General features: G+C 46.8%; 2 protein-coding genes across 2 annotated transcripts in view; one reads left to right on the top strand and one right to left on the bottom strand.

Annotated features, from left to right (window-relative positions):
- The first annotated feature begins 3,876 nt into the window (after positions 1 to 3,876).
- abitram (actin binding transcription modulator) lies at positions 3,877 to 5,799 on the top strand. Its single transcript, XM_047018732.1, has 6 exons — positions 3,877 to 4,112; positions 4,362 to 4,413; positions 4,546 to 4,675; positions 4,799 to 4,875; positions 4,987 to 5,056; positions 5,152 to 5,799. The coding sequence occupies exons 1-6, from the start codon at positions 4,037 to 4,039 to the stop codon at positions 5,284 to 5,286; spliced, it is 540 nt and encodes a 179-aa protein (XP_046874688.1). The 5' UTR covers positions 3,877 to 4,036; the 3' UTR covers positions 5,287 to 5,799.
- Positions 5,800 to 21,937, bottom strand: part of ctnnal1 (catenin (cadherin-associated protein), alpha-like 1) — a 30,959-nt gene continuing 14,821 nt past the window's right edge. Inside the window, exons 2-19 of the mRNA XM_047018642.1 lie at positions 19,597 to 19,786; positions 16,647 to 16,834; positions 16,102 to 16,221; positions 14,994 to 15,083; positions 14,685 to 14,855; positions 14,337 to 14,537; positions 13,514 to 13,600; positions 13,228 to 13,386; positions 12,983 to 13,075; positions 11,867 to 12,017; positions 10,857 to 10,918; positions 10,701 to 10,751; positions 9,774 to 9,928; positions 9,585 to 9,633; positions 8,876 to 8,932; positions 7,969 to 8,088; positions 7,477 to 7,560; positions 5,800 to 7,344 (exon numbers count right to left, since the gene is read on the bottom strand). Of these exons, the coding sequence (XP_046874598.1) occupies positions 7,165 to 7,344; positions 7,477 to 7,560; positions 7,969 to 8,088; positions 8,876 to 8,932; positions 9,585 to 9,633; positions 9,774 to 9,928; positions 10,701 to 10,751; positions 10,857 to 10,918; positions 11,867 to 12,017; positions 12,983 to 13,075; positions 13,228 to 13,386; positions 13,514 to 13,600; positions 14,337 to 14,537; positions 14,685 to 14,855; positions 14,994 to 15,083; positions 16,102 to 16,221; positions 16,647 to 16,834; positions 19,597 to 19,786 (2,208 nt within the window). The 3' untranslated portion in view covers positions 5,800 to 7,164. The remainder of the gene's footprint in view (positions 7,345 to 7,476; positions 7,561 to 7,968; positions 8,089 to 8,875; positions 8,933 to 9,584; positions 9,634 to 9,773; positions 9,929 to 10,700; positions 10,752 to 10,856; positions 10,919 to 11,866; positions 12,018 to 12,982; positions 13,076 to 13,227; positions 13,387 to 13,513; positions 13,601 to 14,336; positions 14,538 to 14,684; positions 14,856 to 14,993; positions 15,084 to 16,101; positions 16,222 to 16,646; positions 16,835 to 19,596; positions 19,787 to 21,937) is intronic.

Here is a 21,937-nt window from a genome sequence, read left to right as displayed (position 1 = left end):
TGGTTTCACTCTATTATGTGGCAGTGTAGTTTTATACTTTTGTACGTCATAGCTTTCAATTCACACTTTCCCAGGCAGTGGCAAAGATATTGCCAGAGGACTTAAGGCATGATCCTGTCACTGTCTTTAATGTCCAAACATTTTCAAGACATTGAAATTGCTGGCAGGTTCCATTGAATTTGTAACAATAAATCGTTTCGAATTTCATCAAATAAACTAGAGTGGGACAAACAATGCTGTCACTTATTTTTCCATTAGTGATATTTGTAACCATTTCGGTAAACTATGCACATCAAACAGGATAAAAACTACTTCAGAAAGAAAGAAAGAAAAGTAAAGAAAGAAATCATCGCTAGGAGAAATACAGCCTGGCAATACCCATGGAAACAGAAAGTTACTCAAGTGTTCTGGAGACACCTGTTAACAGGAGAAGCATGCAAGGTTCCGATGACCTGGAACAATGTCTGCCTATGTTCTGAAGCCAGTGGACTTCAGGCCTGCATCTTCCAGACCTTACACAGACGACACGCCAGCCCCAACACTGCAACTTTCTCCTTGGAAAGCTCAGGCAACCACAGAACTAAAGGCTCCACAGGCAGCTGTAGACCACATGGGCTTGCAAACGACAGGAGATAAATTAAAAGGTGTTGGAATATGTATGCACCGCCTAATTTGTTAGTTTGACTAACATTTTTGGTAAACCTTCATAAACACTGTTGGTTGTGAACACACATCGGCCAACCCATTTGATACACACATCATTTTGTGGTGCAGTGTAATTTTCTGGTAATATCCTACTTGGTAAAGGGTTAGGTTGAGTGAATGGGTTAGAAAAACATTTAATTTAGAAAAGCCTAAAGCGGGTGTGTGTTAAACCATATCTGTAGCTACTCAGTGCTCTTTCCATGGTTCTTAAATTCTAGCCTCTTTTTCTTGCTTTAAAATGTAAATTAAATTGTATAAGCACATTTCCTATTCAAACTTCTAAATCGTATTACATCATTTTGAATATCCCTGCAGTGATTGTTGCACAACCAACAGTTCTGTGAAGCTGGTCTCTGGGGCATGAAGGAGGCTGGGTTGGTCTTGCGTCAACAAAACCTTTGTAGCATCATCGATGCATGGTAAGCATGGTTCACAATTAGACCCTTTGGGTCACATTTGACTTTTGTTTCCTGTTATTGATCACAAAAACCCCATGGTGTTTTTGCAGAGTCATGAACCAAAGAACTCATCTCCTCAGTGAACAGTAAGTGAAAGTTTATAATAATAATAATAATAAGACTTTATTTATATAACACATTTAATACAAGAATTGCAGCTCAATGTGCTTTACAAAACTTTTTTTCATAAAATCTATAAAAACAAATAATAACAAAAACAGTAATACAAGTGATACAATTAATACAAATAAATAGAAATTTGTAAAAAAAAGGTTTACATTACATACATGACATTACTAGTAAAGCAGAGACCCAGTCTTCTGTGCAACACTTGTGTTCCAGCAGTATTAAAGCAACAACTCACAGTTGCCGTTGATAAGGATTGAAAACATATCTCGGACGGTTGTGGCCTGTAAAATCAGGAAACAATCTTTTTCCACTCAGCAGCATTATGCGTTAACATTCACCAGATTATGATAAGCTGACACACACACACGTTCACACACACACACACACACACTCCCTCTCTCTCTTTCTTACCCTAACTCGACCTCGTCAGCCACAGTCCTGGCAGGCATGGTGGAGTCCGCAGAGTGATGACTTCCATCCAGAAAGAGAACGACCCTCGGCCCAGAGTGATGACTTCCATCCAGAAAGAGAACGACCCTTGGCCCAGAGTGATGACTTCCATCCAGAAAGAGAACGACCCTCGGCCCAGAGCCAGCCAGTCTTACAAACAGATTGAGCTGCTACATCAGTAGCTGACGTGGAGCGAACACACACAGAAGCCTGTCTGCAGCTGGAGGCTCTCTTGATGCAGAGCTGGATGTGGAGCTTGAGACTGGATGTACTATTGGAAGCATTACAATAACACACGCATGTTCATGCATGCACACGCCAAGACACATGCAGGCATGTGTTCAATGAATATGTGCACACACAAACACATACCCTCTGACCTGTGTTGGTGGCAGAGAGAGTACCAGTCTGCAGACAGGTGTCACTGTGCTGTTCGACAGTATCCGTCCACCCTCACCACAGCTTCTTCTATTCTGTCTACATGATGCTCATTGTATTTAAGTCCACTTTTTCTTCTCTGTGTAACTATTGAGTATAGCATCAGTTACAGACTGTAACTGCTACCCAAAGAGTAGTGGAAAAAGACTAAACCACAAAACCTTCCACTATCTAACAGACAAGCACGTAGACATGAGATACATGGAAGATCTATCGGCACATCTAACTGTGGTGCTGACATGAGGTCATCACCTAAAGTACGTTACCAAAGTTACCAAAATACTGCCTGTGGATGGTCCACATAGTGACTAAGAGTCACGCCCAGTTATGCGTGGAATTTGACCGGTCGGCATTAGAGACTATTTCTCAAGGGAAACATTGCTCAGTTCCTGACTACTTTCTTCCCTCTCTCACTTCCCTTTTCTGGTTGAAGGGTGTTGCTTAGCCTTTGACGGAGCCACAGGATTCTGGCTTGCCTATTTATTCAGGGTCTGAGTTAAGTTGCTTTGGTTGGTTATAGTGATGATGAGTTGTGTCTGTGTTCTTCCCTGCCTCACTCCTTTCTGTCTTCTTTCACCCCTTCTTCCCTCTCTTAATTCCTCTGCATGCTCCTCCCCAAATCCTTTGAGCATGACGTAATGCTTCAGGATACACACATGCTCATGTGGAAAGGATGTCAATGGCTGTGGCCTGCCAGAATTATTAAGAGTTGAGTGGTTTTTGATATTAACTCAACTGGAAATGCACAGTATGGGACTAACAGTCTATGAACATGGACACCACTGATTCTTCCTTCAACCTATCTAGACTTGGCAAAAACAATCCCCCGAGTTGCTTTTTTCCGACTGAAGATCCAGCATCCCTTTAAACCTGGACTCAGTAGGCAAACTGGGATCCTTCAGCTCTGTTGGATGTTGTGCGTCACCCTTCAACCACTCTTTGGTGAGACAGAAACAACCTCTTCTGCTAAATCTATTACTGTGCTGCCCTCTAGTGGTGCATGGGGGTCAGCGGCAGTAGAACGTTTATTGTCATAATCTTACATCAGTCCAAAGTAAGTTTAAAACGGCACCCTGCTCACAGTGAAACAATTGTTCAAAACAGCTGCCAAACACATAAAAAAGGAAGATAAACAATTACTTGTTCATAGACGCCTCCTGCGCTCATTCATAATAATTCACTGGCATGATTTGAAGTGGTTTGATAATCTGGTCCTTTTTCTCCTGAGACTACATATGTAAAGTTTGTAATGATGTCAGAAGCTCAGTCATATCGGTGTGCCTCTGGGGTGTGGAAGTAGGCCACTTTATTAGAATAATCTGGTGTATCTGAGATTGTTCAGTACAAAAAATAATAATTCTGAAATAATTATCAAGATTAGTGAGGATTTCATGGTATTTTCAGAGATTAGCAATTTTTCTATCTTTCAGTTTGAAACGTAATTAAAAATATAAAGGGTGTGGAAGTAGGCCATACTTTACTAGAATACTCTGGTGTCCGTTTGAGGTTTTATATTAATAAAAATATTATAAAAGTCATAATTTTTCAAAATCGTATGGGTAGTTTTCACCCGGTCCCCAACACGACGCTGCAAAGTAGCGTCTTCCAAATGTGAGACGAATGTCGAATGTCAAGTATGAAACTAACTTCACCTCGGTCCGGAACTTTAGACACTCCGTCTGCATAGATTTCGGGTTATAATTGCGCACGGACCAGGAGTACCACATGTTTAATACTCCGCCAGGAGCATTCAGCAAACAGTGCTAACCTTTTGATACCAAGTGTTACCAGGCTCATTGTGAGCTATTCGCTATTCGTTCCTTGTTGTAAAGTAATGTAATTTAAGTTCTCTAACAATGTCAGAAGAAAGTCCTGAACACAAAAAGTTTCCATCAGTCATTGATAGGTACTACACACGATGGTATAAAACGGGTAAGTTGATGTCAACTTGTGAAGCAAAACACCTACTGTACAGTAGCAATAGCTCGGTAGCCCGTTAACTTGGTTAATTAACACAGCTGTCTGTCCAACGGCAAAAACTACTGACGTTTGATTTGTTTTCAAACACAAGTGACTTTTTGTTTTTCTTAGCTGCACCCAACGAGTTTGAAAAAAATCTGCTCAAACAAATGTTTACTGTTCAGCGTGCTAAGTAGCTTTATCTTGTCATTTAATACCTAGATCTCAAGGGCCAGCCTTGTGAAGACCATTGCATCCTTCAGCACTCGAATAGGTAAATGGCCCAGACATTCTTTCTTCATGTGTGCAAGTATCAATGAAACATCTTGCATCGAAATCACAAAACGATGTATTCAGTCAAAGTAAACTACATATGTAGCCTGTGGCTTTTTCTCTTCTCCTACAGACTATGCGTTATCACTCTGGCAGAAACGCACCCTATACTTCAAGACGGTCGGACGGTCAAGAGCATAAACTATCAAATCAGTGCTGGCTGCAGTCGTCTGCAGAACAAAGTGTCTGGGAAATCTAAGAGAGTATGTATTTTTGTTGGCTTCACGTAGCAAACAGCCCAAGTCATATTTAACAAGTACTTTGTGTCCTGTCCTCAGATTTTGACAAATTGTGTACTAATAAAGAGTTCATGTTTTTGTCATCAGGGTGGCCAGTTCCTCACAGACTTCGCTCCTCTGTGTAGGATAACCTGCACAGACACTACAGAGTACACCATCTACAGGTGCGGTATCCATTAGTGATTTAAGCTCTGGTAGAAAAAGCCCTGCTAGCTAGCGTTGATGCGTGTTACTAATGTTCCCACTTAATAAATGTAGTGATATTGTCTTCTCAGCTGTATCAGGGGCCGCCTCCTCGAGGTGAACGAGGACATACTTGAAAAGCCCAGCCTCTTACTTGAAAAGGTGAGATTGTGAAACAAACTAGGTCCGTTCTTAGCTGTTAACACCCACATTGTTTTAAGGATTTGGGTGTTGTCTGTCTGCATTTGCTGGAGTAGCCCTCCACAGAGGGATACATCGCCGTCATCCTGCCTAAGTTCGAGGAGAGCAAGAGCATCACAGAGAGCCTCCTGACCAGAGAGCAGTACGAGAGCGTGGTCTCCAAACGAGCCAGCCAACCAGAGCCCTGCTGAAGAACAATGCAGTCCCAGGGGCTCGTCATTCTCACCCCAGCTCCAAGGTGCCTTTTCTTGGGTCGACTTTAGGAGGAGTCCCTTACCTCTTGACCCTCCCAGCCAGACTCGCGTGTTCCCATCCATGACTGGATGAATGGACTGCAGCCTGTAGGGATAGACAGTGCACCAAGACCCAGGGACCGCATGGGAGCAGCACACTGCATGTCTGATCAGCCCAGACTGTTGGGGATTTGGTAGATCTTTGCGGATACATTTTGTTGGCCTTAAAAACGTGACGTATTTGAAAGCCAGTTCATGGTTAAGTTTTTTTTAAACATTTTAAGTTGTTTGTTTAACGTACATGGACATACACAAGGGAGCTAACATGTCAGTAATTACATGTCAAAGATAGCAATTATGTAGCTACATTGGACACCAATTAGGCAGAGCACTTTCTAAAGTTCTGCTGTCTGACTCTTTCTTTTCTTTCAGTGTTCATGATTACATCAATAAATAACACAACCAACCCAATTCATAAGAAAAATAATGTTTTATTTTATTGAATTGTGTCTCCGTTTAGCAATCATTCAACTGTCAAAAGGATAGCTGGTTCAAAACTAGAGCTATTTCTTCACATATCTGTATCATCACTCCTGTATTAGCTGCTCACTCATCACATCTCTAAAGCTTTAGATACTGTGGATGGATGTTTACCTCCACACCCAGACATAGTACCACGACCATCATTATTACCTCTGGAAAGACACTCTTATACATCTTTTCTTCAAGTACCAGCATACAACATAATACACAGTGGTCTATCCAGCAGTCTGAACTTGATAGCATTCATAACATGTACACTTCAGAGAGAACCACTTTTACAATCAATACCACCACAGGTTTAACACAGCAACCAGGTCATTTCAGGCTTTCATTTGGGGGGGGCAAGCTAATCAAACTCTAATACACTGATAATGATTTGAATGCTGTAGACAGTACAAAGCTGGCTAAAATACATCTGCTTCTGGTTTAATGTGAGTATTAAGAGCTTAATGTTTCATTTGATAAGCAAGCCAAGTGATTCATCCGTTCATTAAACTCATATTTGGCATAAAGTCGTTGGCATCGCATTGACACTCTGTGCCCAAGCCCATGTTATGACCCTGTATCTGTTAAGTGTGTTATGGGCTAATACAATTATAGCCCAGTCTGACCTGACATGGTACGACAAGAAGTTTGGCAATGGCATCATGCACTGATCTTTATTTTTTAAGCATACTTTTATTTGAGTTTTTTCATAGGTGTGCATTTGGCTGAGATGTGCTACCCGGTTTACAGTACACTACTAAGCAAATGAGCTGGTCACAGAGCAGAGGCACATAGTTGAAGGGGGGGGGGGGGTGGCACTGTTGAGATCCTGAAGAAGCCTCCCATGTAGGCTCTTCCCTTCGCCCTCTTGTAAAGCTGAACTTAATGTCATCATCCGCGAGGATACCACCGAATGACCCAGGGTCGACAGGAGGGAACAACGAGCCGGTCTGAGCAGTGAGCATGTGTCTCCATGCCACTCCCTGGTGGACAAGGTTTGGAAATGCAGTTGTGGGTCTGTGACTGGGGGCTCTGAGGCACATACCTAGCAACACCCTACACTTAACAGTTATACAGGGACTACATAAACAAACCCAGGACCAGGGCGTACAGATACAACTTGAAGCCCAGGTCAAATACTATTCTCAAATACTTTGGGTGAATTTGATTTGGTTCACTCCAATACAATAAAAACCAATCCAACAGTAACAAAGATGAAAACTTGATGGTATTTGATCTTGGTTTTTGAACCAGGCCTGACAGGAATAGATCATGGGGTCAGCGCTCACGATGGGGGTCACCGCTGGACTACTTGCTCTCCAGGAAAGTCAGGTTAGCCATGTGCTGCTCCAGGGACTTGACACCGAAGCCATTACTGTTCTTGACGTTGAGCGTGGCGCCGGAGGAGGTGTTGCCCCTGACGGGTGAAGAGGTCTGCTTCTCCCTCCAGCCCTGAGGAGAACCCAGACTGCTCCTCTCTGACTTGGACTGTGGAGGTACACATGAAGGGATGAAGAGGAGGAGAAAAGAACATTGGCCAATGGGATGTAAGTGGACCGTGGACATACTGCATGACTTTGTGCACGAAAGTAAGGAGGACAGAAGGCGAGTGGGTCTCACCTTTCGGAGCAGCCTGTTGCAGTGGGGGAGGAGGAACACCACCACGGTCATCATGGCTCTAGTGGTCTGTATGGAGGAGTCCACCTGCATGGGTGCACAGAGAGATTAGCCTGTATGCACACATACACACAGGCATACCCACAATCTTCTTTATGACACATGCACACACACACAACCCACAAACGGGCACATCATCTATTGTCTGATTGGCCACGGTCTCTTGGTGAAGATTTTTTCCTGACCAGAACCCCCTGATGGTGTCTGACAGACAGATAGATTGGCTGTCTGCTTAATAAATGATATGGAAGTGCAGACAATGTCCAGGAAAGGCATGAACATCAATCAATGGAGGACATGTCATTTTTGTATCAGCTCATATGCATTCTAACCTCTGACAAGGTGATCTGAGCTCATTGATGTCCAAAATATTTTCAATGAGGCTGATAAAGTTCTTGTTTCCTGTGACACACACACACACACCAGTTAGCGTACCTTCTGGAAGGTGGCAGACTTGCCCTGTGCTGGTGTCTTGGTGCCCAGCTGCAGCTGTTGGCACAATGCCAGCAGCTTCTCCATCTCTGACATCACTCCTGCTTTCTCCTCGTCCATCAACTGAGGGCAAGAGAACATTCAGAAACGCTTTCATCAGAGACTCTCATAACAATTCCATTTGTTTAACTATTGTTTGTCAATAATTAATCAAGAATAACTATGATTATAATAGAACAAAAAAACAGAATAATATTAATAATTTAAACCGAACCATCCACCAACCCAAACCATAACCTTAGTGTATTATAATATCAACAGACTTACAGTTAGCGGTCTAATTACATGTGGCCAGGTACAAATATTGCTTTCCCAGAGAGTTTGACTAGTTAGTTTTAACACTAATGTACCTCTTACTGACACAAAGAAACTTTAATTGGGTTAATTTGCATAAATAACTTTGTAATTTGTTGGGGCCATGCAAGGTGGGCTACCAGCTTGTTTCATCCAGGAGTTTAGGAGAGGGGGGATATAAATATAGCAAATTTTCTACTGTTTGTTTTGATGTAATTAATCAAATGAGAGCTTTATCTGGGCGCGTTGATTATGTATTAGCATGCGGTGCCCTCGTCTGGGCGGGGTTAGCCAGCGCCAATAACCACATTTCTACTCTCCTCGTCCCTCTGAGACGGATGGCAGTCGTTAATAGCTGTCAGAAAGGGTGGTTTAATTAAACTGTGAGACCCCGGGCTGGAAGAGAGCAAGGCGGCTGTTCTCTTGTTTCTTTGATTTCACACACAAGAGAGGACTGCATCTGGGTGACAGGATTCATTTCCTGCCAGCGAATGTGATTTATAAGGTGGTCCACAATGAGTGTGTGTGTGCAGGTTTGTGTGTGTGTGTGTGGTACCTGGGTAGAGAAAGTGTGAAGAGATGAGCACAGCTGGAGTCCTTCCTCAGACAGCACCTGCAAACGAGGACAGAACCAGAAGGAGAGATAGGGGGGGGGGGGGAAGAGTGTGTGAGTGTGTGGGCGGGGGGTACCTACTTTAAATACCTATATGGAAGAGATTGGCCATTAATTTCAATCACCAGTAACCCCAACCAGCTATTGAGAGATTCTACAACAACCAACAAATAACACAAAAATGTGAAGGTTAAATATTTGCACAGTATAATTACCTAATAATGGATAAAAAATATCAGTTGTGATGTGCATGAAGTGTGTGAGTGAGTCTCAGTGTGTATCTAAACCCCTTTTGTATGTGTGTGTGACTGTGTGTCCTAAAAGCTTCACCGCAGAACCAAGAGGGGGCCCTCTCCCCCTTCTCTCCCCCCCCCCCCTCTCTCCCCTCTCTCCCCCCCCTCTCCCTTCATCCTTTCAGTGATGGTAGCCAGGGACTCATCCAGAAGCACAGATACAAGACAGGCCTCCAGCTCTTAATAAGGCGTCTATCCTCCAGGACACGAGTCTCTTAATGAGGCCTGGGCACATTCAATTACAACTGATAATAAAGGATCGGTGGAAGGAGAGGAGGAAGATGAAAAAGAGAGGGAAGATGGAGAGGAGGAGCGAGAGAAAGACATGGATGAGGAGGAAAATGGTGGCGTGTACACACCTCGGCTTGGTGGAAGAGATCCAGGGTGGTCTTCAGTAGCCCCTCCCCCCTGGACGACATAGGAAATTGACAGGAAAAGAGGATTCAAGTGGACTCCAAATGAATGAGAGCGTTGTGAGTCCTTCGACGGCACAAATGGAGTAGAAGTAGATGTGGTGGAGCTTGTGAGCGTGTACAGGTTGTGTGTACCTGGTGAACAGGTACATGGAGTAAGCCATGCTGGCCATGCTCTGGGCGTGGCGCACAATGTCATGGTCCTGCTCCTCCCACTTCTCCACCTCAGAGTCCACGTCTGACGACAGCAGACGCAGCTCCAGCCCCAGCTTCGCAATGCTGGTCTGCTCCTGGAGAGAGAGAGACAGGTGAGAGAGAGAGAGAGAGAGAGAGACAGGTGAGAGAGAGAGAAAGGTGAGAGACAGAGAGAGACAGGTGAGAGAGAGAGAGACAAGTGAGAGACAGAGAGAGACAGGTGAGAGAGAGAGAGACAGGTGAGAGAGAGAGACAGGTGAGAGAGAGAGAGAGACAGGTGAGAGAGAGAGACAGGTGAGAGAGAGAGAAAGGTGAGAGACAGAGAGAGACAGGTGAGAGAGAGAGAGACAAGTGAGAGACAGAGAGAGACAGGTGAGAGAGAGAGAGACAGGTAAGAGAGAGAGACAGGTGAGAGAGAGAGAGAGACAGGTGAGAGAGAGAGACAGGTGAGAGAGAGAGAGAGAGAGACAGGTGAGAGAGAGAGAGACAGGTGAGAGACAGAGAGAGACAGGTGAGAGAGAGAGAGACAGGTGAGAGAGAGAGAGAGAGAGAGAGAGACAGGTGAGAGAGAGAGAGAGACAGGTGAGAGAGAGAGGAATGTGGACCCCAGGTTGTACCAGAACATCCTTTCTATCTGGGAAATTGCACATCCATTTCACACTTCTGTAGAAGTGCTGGCTCGCATAAAAGTGATTCTATCAATCATTTACTCCCGTCATCAATTCCCACAGTGCGTTTATAATTGACTTCCAGAAGTCAGCAAGTTATTGGCGCCTTGTTGGAATGAATGCACCTGTCAGGCCAGGAGAGCATGTGAGACGTGACATTGTGCTACTCTAAAGAATGAATGTTTCAGACACACGATACCTCAGCATCCAGCTTGACAGCTTTGGCAGTCTTCAGGCTAGCCGAATGTTTCTGCAAAGCACAACAAGGGAGTGAGATGAGTGAAGCAAACCACCGAAGATGAGGCAAAGAGAAGAAAACTTGCGGTGTAAACTGTGTTAAGTATCCATGACTCACTGGGTCGCACGATGTCGTACTCATCCCTGGTCTGGGAAGAGACAAGTATGCTCTTTTATCACCTGGGACAAGAGAGAGAGAGCGACGGAATGAGAGACAGAGAGAAAGAGAGAGAACGAGAGAGCGACAGAACGAAATGGTGAGCGAGTGAGAACGACAGAGCGAGAGTCTAATTTATTGTGTTTTTCTCTTTCTCTTTCTCCATAGCACGTTTGGAGCAGTCGTGTCTGTGTGGAGCCGTATTTACAGAATGTTGTCCATGTCCATCTGGGGGAGTAGAAGGGCCCTTTGAGCAGAGGACTGCTAGGAGTCCGAACAAACATGCTGCACTACCAGCCATCAAACTGTCTTATGACAGCACACTTGAACTTCTACCTCACCCCAACCCACAACACAACTTTGTGTGTGTGTGTGTGGTGGAGTGCACGTGTGTGTGTGGTGGGTTGTGCATGTGTATGTACGGTGGGGTGTGTGCGCGCAGGGCTTCAGAAGGGTTAGAACCGATGATATGAACCACGCTGGCATCGAGAAGAAAGGAAAGTTATTTGGAAGATAAAAAAAACGGTGTCTAGTCGGGGCTCCGCGTGCTGTCAGGCTAGAACCCATCCAGCCTGTTCTTCTCCGCTGATAACCCCTTCATCTGAGCGGCCTCTCGCTCTCTGTCTGACAGGCCTGGAGAATACTAACAAGACCAAGCTGTGTGGAGACGAGCTGTCTCTGAACAGAGCAAAGACAGCTGATGTGAATATGCAGTTTACTTGTACTCTGAGAGGTTACAGTAGGATGTGTTGGTACGTTATGCTAAGTAGATGTCTCGTGCTTGTGTCCCATCCCAAATGACCCCACATTCATTATATTGCAGGAAGGGCTACAAGGGAGAGAGCGAACGTGATGAGAATATAAATAATGCCAGTAAATGGTTTGCGTAAATCGGCTTGTATTACAACGTGCAGCTGCATAGCATGCAGTACATGCATACAATCACCAGTAGTCCTTAAACACACACACACCTCGGCGTCCCTCGAACACGTCGTTGACCTCGTGCAGCAGCAAGGCCATGTCACACAGCTGAGACTCCCAGGCCTCACAGAACACCTCCAGGTTCTCCTTGGCTATCTTACTGGATGGGTGCAGGGCCAGGGTCTGGGCCGCGGAGATGATCTGGGGTAGCGGCAGGGGGGTTGGAGAGAGGGTGAGAGGGGTGGGGGGGGGGGAGTCAGAGAAGGTGGGGGAGAGATAGATGAACAGAAGGAGAGGGAGGAAAGGAGAGATTTGTGGTGTTTACTTGTATATGAAGAAGCACCATAAGCTGAGGTAGTTCAGCTCTGATCTACTCTATTAGTTTTGGTTTGATGCTATGGTATTCTGCTCCATCATTGCTATGGAAGGGTTTCTGCTGTATCGTGGTCTATTTAACTGATCTCTGATGCATTCTATTTGACTCTATTCTACTGCAGATGACATCATCTGACACCGACAACAGAAATATATTCCACCGACCATAATTCACCAGCACTCAGACCCAGGTTGCACTCTGCAGCTCAGCATTTAATTGGCTATTAACCCCGTGGGAAGTCTTTCTACTGCTTTTGGCCAAAATAGATATCACATACATTCTCTCCCCCCCCCCCTCCCCCCCGTGACCTTATTGATTGGTGACCTTAGAACCTGGGAGGTTAGTCATTACAGAGGGGTCATACAGGATGTGACATTAACGCAGAAGAGAGATCATGGCGTCCCCCGACAACCCTGGGCAGATAATTAAGTATGTCTTAGGCTTGGGGACAGAGAACATAATTAGGGAACGGTATCAGCCCCCCCCCCCCCCCCCCCCCCCCCCCCCCCCTCCACCCTTCCACCCCTTCACCCCCCCGGAGAGCATAATTATAACACAGATTTGGGAGGGCGACATAACAAATGCTCACACTCTTGGCTGTATCAACATAACGCATTAGGCAACTTTGGAGATGCTTAAAAAGATTTCTTGGCGATTTTCTTTCGTATCGATGTCCCAGTTCGGCGAACGAACGTGGACTGTGGAATGTGTGAACAGGATTTCAACACTGCACCCCCATTGGCGTAAACACCAGCAGACTTGTCGACATGTTTGTTGACGTGATGTTCACCTGGGGGCCGATGACGAGGAAGGTCTCCTCGGCGTGGATGCAGGTGATCTCCAGAGGCTCCGTCCCGGAGACGTGACACAGGAGACGGCAGGTCTGGGGCAGGACCGAACGACGAGCACATCACAACAGCACCAAAGGTTCACATCGACACACAGCGTTCTCCGTCTTGAAGACGGAGGTACCTATCTACGTAGACGGAAGTACATACAGTGTCTGACTACACACACACACACACACACTCCTACCTCCACCAGCTGTTCCTTCTGCTCGGTGAGGGTGCGTGCGTACTGGGCCACAGCCTCCAGGTTGCCCTCGGCCCCCTCGGCCTTCAGCGCCCGCAGGGGCAAGTGATCCGAGTGAGCCTTCAACAGCTGGGTGGCACGCCCCACTGCCACCTTGTGGAGCTGGGGGGGGGGAGGAGAGGAGTTGCCATTACTATCGTCAAGACTACATCCTAGGAGGTTAGTGACATGAAGTGCAATGTCCAAACGTCCTGGCAGAGGCCTCTGGGGTAACACTGTGGGAGCTCACCTCTCGTCGGAGCTCGCTGACGCTCTGACAGGTCTTCAGGATGGCCAGCTCCACCTCCTCGGTGGCCTCCTGGGCGTGAAGCGACTGCTGCTCCGCACGACAGGAAGCCGAACGAGGGGAAGGAAGATGGGAGAGGTGAGGTGACAGAGGAGGGTTAGCCAAGGCTGCCAACAGGAAAAACTCTGTAGAGGCGGGTCATGTCAGGCAGGCTGGAGTTGATATCATTTCAATTAAGAACAAATACTTGTTTCTTGGAAATCTCAATCAAGATTATTCTTGAATACTCAAGATGCATTTTAATGTAGACTTACTATTTCAGACAGTCACATTTTGTACAAAGAATGGACTGAATATTGGACTAACCAGACATGACAGATAACAAACCCAGTGATTCAAATCTAGCCAATAGCAGACGGTGGGAGTGTCTCACTTTTAAACCAATGAAACATCCTTTAGAAGCGTAACTAGCCAATTATACAACATGCGCAATGCTTTTGTGCTGCACAGATGGAAGTTCAATGATTCTCTTTTGAGTGTCGACAGAAAAGCAGGAAGTAGTCTTTTCAATCAGTGTATTCAGCCTTCTACAGTGAATGGAACATTCCAGTACCAAATCTGAATGCCAACCTTCGGTGGCTGGACGGTGTGTCACCATCTTGTCACTTTTTCAGAACAAAACGGACGAGGTTTGTCATGAGAACATAGTTCTGTCTCTACCACGACAGGAAAGAACATTCCGTGGCCTATTTATGTGTGTGTGTATATGGGTGCGAATCTATGCATTTCGATAAAGATGAATGTTTCCCGGGGACCTCCGACCTACCGCCTGCACCACGGCATCTATGAGCTGCAGCGTGTCGTCGTGGGTGAGCTGGCAGAGCTGCAGGATGCCCTGCCGGTGCTCGTGGCTGGTGTAGGCCGAGTCAGTGAAGTCCTCAGTCCTCTCCACCACCTGCTCCAGCTGGCCCAGCAGGCTCTGGGGGGGCAGGGAGGACAGGGCCTCACGGAGACCCTCCACGTTGGACTGGCACACAGACAGACGCACGCACACAGGAAACTGTTACAGGAAAAGTACAGTCCATGCATAGCTCAGCTCTATTTGATTTGAACAGACATTGTACTGATTGGATTGCTCCTTTTAAAGTCATGTCTGTAGGGGGGGAACAAATACCTTGAAGTTTTTGATGCCGTTGTTGATGCTGACCGACAGGACCCTGGCCTCGGTGCTGGACCGCGCGTCCGTCACAATGTCGATGACCTGCTCCAGGGCGCAGCGCATGCGCTGGAACACGGCGTCCTTATTGATCCTCGCTGAGTCACAGTCTGGGTGTCGAAGACACGTCTGAGGAGCAGGAGAAACACACAGAGACACCGTGTGTGTGAGGTGTGTGACCTGTGTGAGTTGAGGTGTGTGTTGAGGTGTGTGACCTGTGTGTGTTGAGGGGTGTGTGTTGAGGGGTGTGTGTTGAGGTGTGTGTACCTTGGAGGCGGTGAGCAGCATCATGGTGCACTTCTCCAGCACAGCTCTGGCTGCTGCCATCCTGGCCTTCTTCTTCTCATCCTTTAGGTCCTGCAGGACCAGGCTACGAGGTTAGAGCTGCGGCACACACACACACACCACGCACACTGAAACACGCACATTCATACACACCCAAAGGCACATCATGCTCAAAGTTCTCTCTCTCTCTCTCTCTCTCTCTCTCTCTCTCTCTCTCTCTCTCTCTCTCGCTCTCTCTCTCTCTCTCTCTCTCTCTCTCTCTCTCTCTCTCTCTCTCTCTCTCACACACACACACACACACACACACACACACACACACACACACACACACACACACACACACACACACACACACACACACACACACACGTAGACAGGGGTTTGTTTAGAGGAGGAAGGGGGGGAGTTGGAAGTATTGACTGGTCTCCAGGCGTACAGCTGAGGATTACCAAGCTGATGTGATTAGATGGTCTTATGTTTATATTTCCTTGGCAGTGCTAGGGCCTTTACAGATAGATAGAGCGGAAAGAGAGGAGGAGAGACAGAGAGAGGGAAGGGAGGGAGGGATGGTTACGGAGACAGAAAGCGACTGAAAGGGAAAGAGAGGAGGGAGAGAAAGAGGGAGGGAATGAGTGTGTGTGTGTGTGAATGTGTGAGAGAGACTGTGCATGAAACTGGTGCTGGGGAGGGCCGTAACAGAACATTCTGTGATTAACCTTTAAAAAAAGGGAAATAACTATAGAATGGTTTTGTTTGACAAATCGGCCCCCTCTCAGGTGATGCATTGTAAACTTCAGGTTGAACAGGAACGACGCAGTCTGACGTAGATAGAGCTGTGAGTCATAGGTGATCTGAAAGTGTCTGGAGTTTAGTGTCAGTACATGAAATCTGAGAGATTTTTTGTGCGTGTGAGTAAGAGAGATAAAGAATGCAAGAGAGAAACGGACTCCAGTGAGGACTGGAGGAGGTAAATAATATAATATTAGTAACATTAGTAACATTAGAACATTCCAATACACAACAGTGTTGACGTAACTCAGTGACTCGTTAAAGTGAGTGACTTCCTCACAAACAGTAAAGTACAACTCACATTCTGCCTGTCTCCAGTGAGGTGGGCAAACTCCACCATTTCGTTTCCAAACTGGCTGAAGATCTGGACAAACTCCTGGAAGGTGGTCACTCTCTCCAACTGCTCCAGGGTCACAAGCACCTGCAAAACCCACAGCTGTATGATCTCAACACAAATTAGATGATTAGTAACGACTTAACTCATGTGTGTGTGTGTTATACTCTTATGTGATATAAATCATTTCAGATGGAGAGTAATCTTGACAGCTAAGGGTTCAAGTGATTGCAGCTAGCAGAGCCAAAGAGACATGCGCGCACACACACACAAAGACACACACATACACACACCATTACCATCCACAGACAGGGGGTAGAAAGAGATTGTAATTGTATTTCCTGGTAATAGGGAGCAGGGCTGTCGCCTGTCTGTCCAAACAAGCCTAACAAGAGATGATTAGACGCTGCCCAGCTTCTGTGTGTGTGTGTGTATCTGTATGCCTGTGGGTGCCTGAGAAGGTCTGTAGGTGTGTGGATGTCTTGAAAATGTCCGTGTGTGTGCGTGCGTACCTTGTTGCGCGAGGTGATGATCTGTTTGATGACGATGCGGTCGGCGAGGACCAGCACCTTGGTGACGGAGGAGAGGAGCATGCGGGCAGCCTTCACCATGCCCGCCCGCTCACTGAACGCCGCAGGGCGCCCGTCCAGCGAGGGCCCCTGAGGGGTGGCCACGTCCGTCAGCTGGGCGATGGCATCACCTGGGGGAGGGGGGTCAGAAGGATTAGCCAATCTCAGCTGTCAGCTAACTCGGCCAGTAGGACTGAAGGGCCCGGAGCTCATGTGTTTGCGGTCACGCACACTGTCCAGTGACATCTCCACGACCTCCTGTTCACACCCTCCATACGGTAGACAATACTACCGCGTTTCATGGTTGAAGCGAGTGGAGAGAGGATACAGAGGCACAGCGTGCACACGCCAAGCACGCCAGGCCCCTCCCGAGAGGCATGACTAAACAGTTTCACGGAGTGTCCTCGCGTTTCACCGTGAAGAGAGGCACACACGCAGCCACGCAGACACACACACACGGATACACACACACGGATACAGACACACACAGATTCAGGCTTACGCGCTTGCATGAACTGACAACTGTGTACACACACACACACAATCCGTCACAGAAAGTGGGCTAAAAAAGGATGAGAACCAACAAAAAAAGGAGCATCGCCAACATTGCCTGTATTAGGAGAAAGGGAGTGGGCAAGCGAGAGAGAAAAGACAGACAGAAAAGGCTCGGAAATCCAAGAGATAGGCTTCTGCACTCCTCTTTCTATCTGGCAGTGCAGCTTGGCTCTGTGCTTGGTGTGGACCGGGCTCTCTGAGAGACCCCTCTGACCCACTGATTGTATCCGACAGCCAAAGTTTCAATACCAGAATCTCAAACCCAGCTGAAACACCCAACGGCTGGAAAACGGCAGCTGGCTGGTGCAACTCAAGCCTACTCTGGGCTCTGGGACAGAGGCCTGTGAGGGGGTGCCCAGTCGGCCCCCCTCCCTCTTCCTCCTCTCACTATCTCCTCACTATCACACACTCTGCTTAACAAGACGGGCTCTCAGCATGCAGAAACACTAAAGAAGATATGAACTGATTCAGGGATTTCATCCGGGTCCAGTTCCGAACAAATAGACATGTACATCTAAAAAGAATGATATTATGGTCATAGCTGTGTCCTGACTAGGAGACAGGAGACCTACTCAAACTAGTAGGTTCTGTATGGTGTGTACTGTACTTATTCGTGAACTTGGAAGTTTCTTCAACATCCTCACCAGAGTGCCTCCTCAATCTAGCTGAGTTTGCACACACACACACACACGGATGTGATTAGTTAGGCTCACTAGCATTGAGCAGATTAAAAGGTACCATTGGGCTTGTGCTGCCCCCCAGTCCTCCTCTCCCTCCATCCTAGAAAACCCAAGAGCTGCGAATACAATGGTACATAATCGCATCTCTCTATAATCCCTAAAAAAGGTGCTGTGCTCGCCATAGAAGGAGAAGACGAGCTAACAGAAGGAAGAGGGGGACACACGAGAAGAGGCGAGGAGAGAAGGAAGAGGGGGAGGGGGGAAGAAGAGAAGGAAGAGGGGAAGGGGTATAGGACAGGTGAGGTTTGCCTTCAGACGAGGTATTGACAACCTGTCCGTCCCTCACCACACTGTCTACCTGGAGATTTACAGCTCCCTCTCCTTCCATCACAAACCTGGCTTCATCTTCCAATGAAAACGTAGGTTGGGAAAAGTTCATTCTTCTCTCTCACCGATGCACCGGGAGAGGAGGAGCATTTTGAGAAAAGACGGAAGAAAAACTGTCAAAAGGATTGACCAGTGGAATAAATTGGTCACAGCGGGCCGAGAACGGTTCAGAACTTCCTGCGCCTGGCGCCCGTTCCCGCCACGCCGGCCCCCCGTCTTTGTTTGGGGGTTCAGTCCCTTTACACATCAGCACACTGGGGGATTAAACGCACGGCTAAACACGCTGGTCGGTCCCCTGGCGTAAACCTATTACCCTGGTGTTTGGGCTACATTTGAATCCTGTGAGATATTGTTGAGGACTCTGTGTATCAGCAGGGTAGCATTTGGTGCTTCACTGAAGGCCCCCTGGCGCTGCTGGTCCGCCTGTCAGTAAATACGAAGATTCAGAGCTAGCTAACACGCTGCACCCCATGGAGAACCAGATTACAGCTACAGGACTGGACATTAACGGTAGCTCATGCTTATTCACGTTGCTCACATGCACACACATTCACACAAAGACACACCCACCCACAAACAAAATCAAGCACATGAACACACATGGCAATGGTGGGCTATTCTGAGAAGCATTGTATACAGACAGATGAAGGGTTCACATGCAAGCGGTATTTTTATCTTGTTTCTTCGTGGAAAAGTGTTGAAGGAGACACAAAGGAAAACAGCTGCCTGTCTGCCTCACACACACACACTTCAGAATGGTCTAGGAGGCAGCTGTACCCAGAATGCCTTTCATAATACCAGCAGCCTGGTGGCATACAAACAAACCAGCCACCAATCAGAAATCATTGCTGGGTACTATCCCATCCGAGGACAAACAGTTCTGCTTTTCTCCTCAGGTTGAGAACAGAAGCTCTTAAACTCCACTCACAAGCAGAACAAACTTTCTCTGCAGATCTTGCAGATACAAGGGTGCATGGGTAGTGACTAGACTTGTGGTAACATCTTAGTGAAATGCCTAAAGGAATAATTCATTACGGCATGCCTTTTTATTTTGACAGATAATTTACGATTGCCTCCTAAGCTATTGCTAAGGATGTCATATTCAAACTTTGTACTGTATTATAAGGCACAATAAAAGCTTCAAACTGTGATTCCAGCCAACCATTACAAACTAACTTCTAAATGCAGGCACGGAACTCTTACCCAACAACCCAAAAAGGCCAAAACATGAAAGGCACCAAGATGCACGCTTGAGGAACCCCTGGTCTCACCTGCGCGGTGAGCCTCCAAGCACGCCTGGCCCATCTCATCCTTCAGCTCCTCGTTCTCTGCTGCGATGGCCTCCCCCACAGCCACGAAGCGCCCCACAGCCACGCTCACGGCCTGGCCCACCCGGTGGATGGCCTGCAGGGTGCGCTCAGACTTGTTGGGCTTGTCTTTGTGGTTGATCAGCGTGGTAATCTGGAGTGAAGCCGAACACACACAAACACACAAACACACACACACACATACACAGACAGACAGACAGAGAGAAAGAGGAGGTCTCATCAGTGAGATGGAACGTTGACTGCGGGCTTCAGTTTTAGAGTAGCTGGGTTCTGTTTATGTGTGTTTCAGCAAAGGGATGGGAAACCATTCAAAGCTGGGAGCGGTGGAGAGACAGGTGGGGATAACCAGCAGTAAACCAGCAGGTGGTGGAGAAATCTCCCGCATCTCAGCATCATACCTGTGCATAAAACGTTTTTCTCCCACACACGCACACACACATCAAATTCACACTCTCTCCCACACACACACAGATACACAAACACACACAACTCAGGTGGGGCCTCTTAGTGCTGATCGAAGACATCAATTATGCATACGTCGAACCAATTACCATCAATTATTCATTGATTGTTTCCGTTCTGGTAGGTAAAGCCTCTCCAGCACAGTTGGAGCAGGTGCATTCTGGGGGATGATCATCGCAGATCTAGATTTATTATTCATATGAAGACACTCAGAATGCACGAAGGTCTATGCAATAAGTCGGATGAAGCTAAATAACCACCCTTGAGACGTTTTGCGGAGTTAAGCCATGCTAATTGAATGACGATAATAACTGTTATTGCAGAAATCCTCAAGCCGAGTCAACATCAGACAGGTTAATTATTCAAACTTCAGTATTTAAGGGATGTGAGTGTGGAACACCAGTAGGTTTCAAGAAAAAGGAACATAAGAGTGACATTAACATTATAGTCACAAATAAGAGCCTATGGCTGTGTGGGCGTAGGCGTGTGTTTGTGTGAGTTTGTGTGTGTTTGTGTGTGCTCACAGAAGGTCTGAAGACGGGGCTGGTATCAGTGACACAGACACACTCATAAGGGGGAGGGGGCGAGCAAATGTGTGACAGACAGAGGGAGGGATCAGACAGACAGACAGATTGATTGATAGACTGATAGACAGCCAGAGGGTCACTGTAGTGAACAGGACCAGAGGCCTTGTGTTTTAGCAGCATGCAAAGCAAACAGGGAGACCTGATGGGAGCTGCTTTTGTGGAAGATCGACACATTAAACCCCACAGAGTTTTTGGAAGAAGAGTGAAACAGAGAGAAGTTTGTATGTATGGAAAACAAGTGTGTGTGTGTGTAGAAGAGACATAGAGGAGAGGAATGAAGCCTGTCGTTTCCTCCAGGGGGATGAGGGTACACGGGGCTGAGCAAACAGGAACCGCAGGGAGGGGAAACATAATATTGATACAGAGACATGCAAGGACAGGCTACTGTGTGTGTGTGTGTGTGTGGTCAGGGGGTGTTTCGGTATGCGTTACTGTGTGTGTTTGAGTGTCTGTCGGGGGGGAAAGAAAGATAACGGGGCAAAGTTGAGAGGAGAGAAAGAGCGAGAGGAGGAGAGAGCAGGGAGAGAGAAAGGGAGAGAGATGGAGAGGTTAAAAACATAGAGACTAGACAAACAGCCATAGTGCTGCTAGAGCCAGAACTCAGAACAGTCATTCAATCAATGTTCTCCAGCCTCTCCAGGTCTGAACAAGGTTCAGAGGTTAGGGGAACACTGTACTTTGTTATTCAAGGCTACGTAAGGACACACTCACACACATGCAGATTCTCTCTCTCTCTCTCTCTTTCTCTCTCTCTCTCTCTCTCTCTCTCTCTCTCAAATAGCTACGGTTTCTTTTCCCTCTGACTTTACCCAAATGATATTGAATCAAAGAACAGTGTTTGTTTTCAGAGTTTGCAAGATAAACACATTGTTTGCAGAATGCTTAAACTCACATACGCTCTCACACACACACACACACACACACAGGGTGCAATTGGCACAGCTCGTGTAAGACTTCCGATAACTTTGTCCACTCAAGGACAATTCACCACACAAGGAAACGTTTATTGTTTCAGGCTTACTGTTAACTATAATTATGGCGCGCAAAAGTACACCACCACCCAGAAGTGGAAGACGTGGTGAGCAGGAAACAGCACTGAACAACATGCTGATGGACTACAAATCAGATACACAAAAGCAGAACACCCTAGTGACTGCCTCCCTGTGGCTACAGACTGGTAAAAGAACGCTGAACAAAAGGTACAGTTTGACCTTATCAGTGTCATTCTTTTCTCT

The sequence above is a fragment of the Hypomesus transpacificus genome, chromosome 4, assembly GCF_021917145.1.
Source record: "Hypomesus transpacificus isolate Combined female chromosome 4, fHypTra1, whole genome shotgun sequence".
NCBI classification, from domain to species: domain Eukaryota; kingdom Metazoa; phylum Chordata; class Actinopteri; order Osmeriformes; family Osmeridae; genus Hypomesus; species Hypomesus transpacificus.
This window is presented reverse-complemented; position numbering and strand designations above follow the sequence as displayed.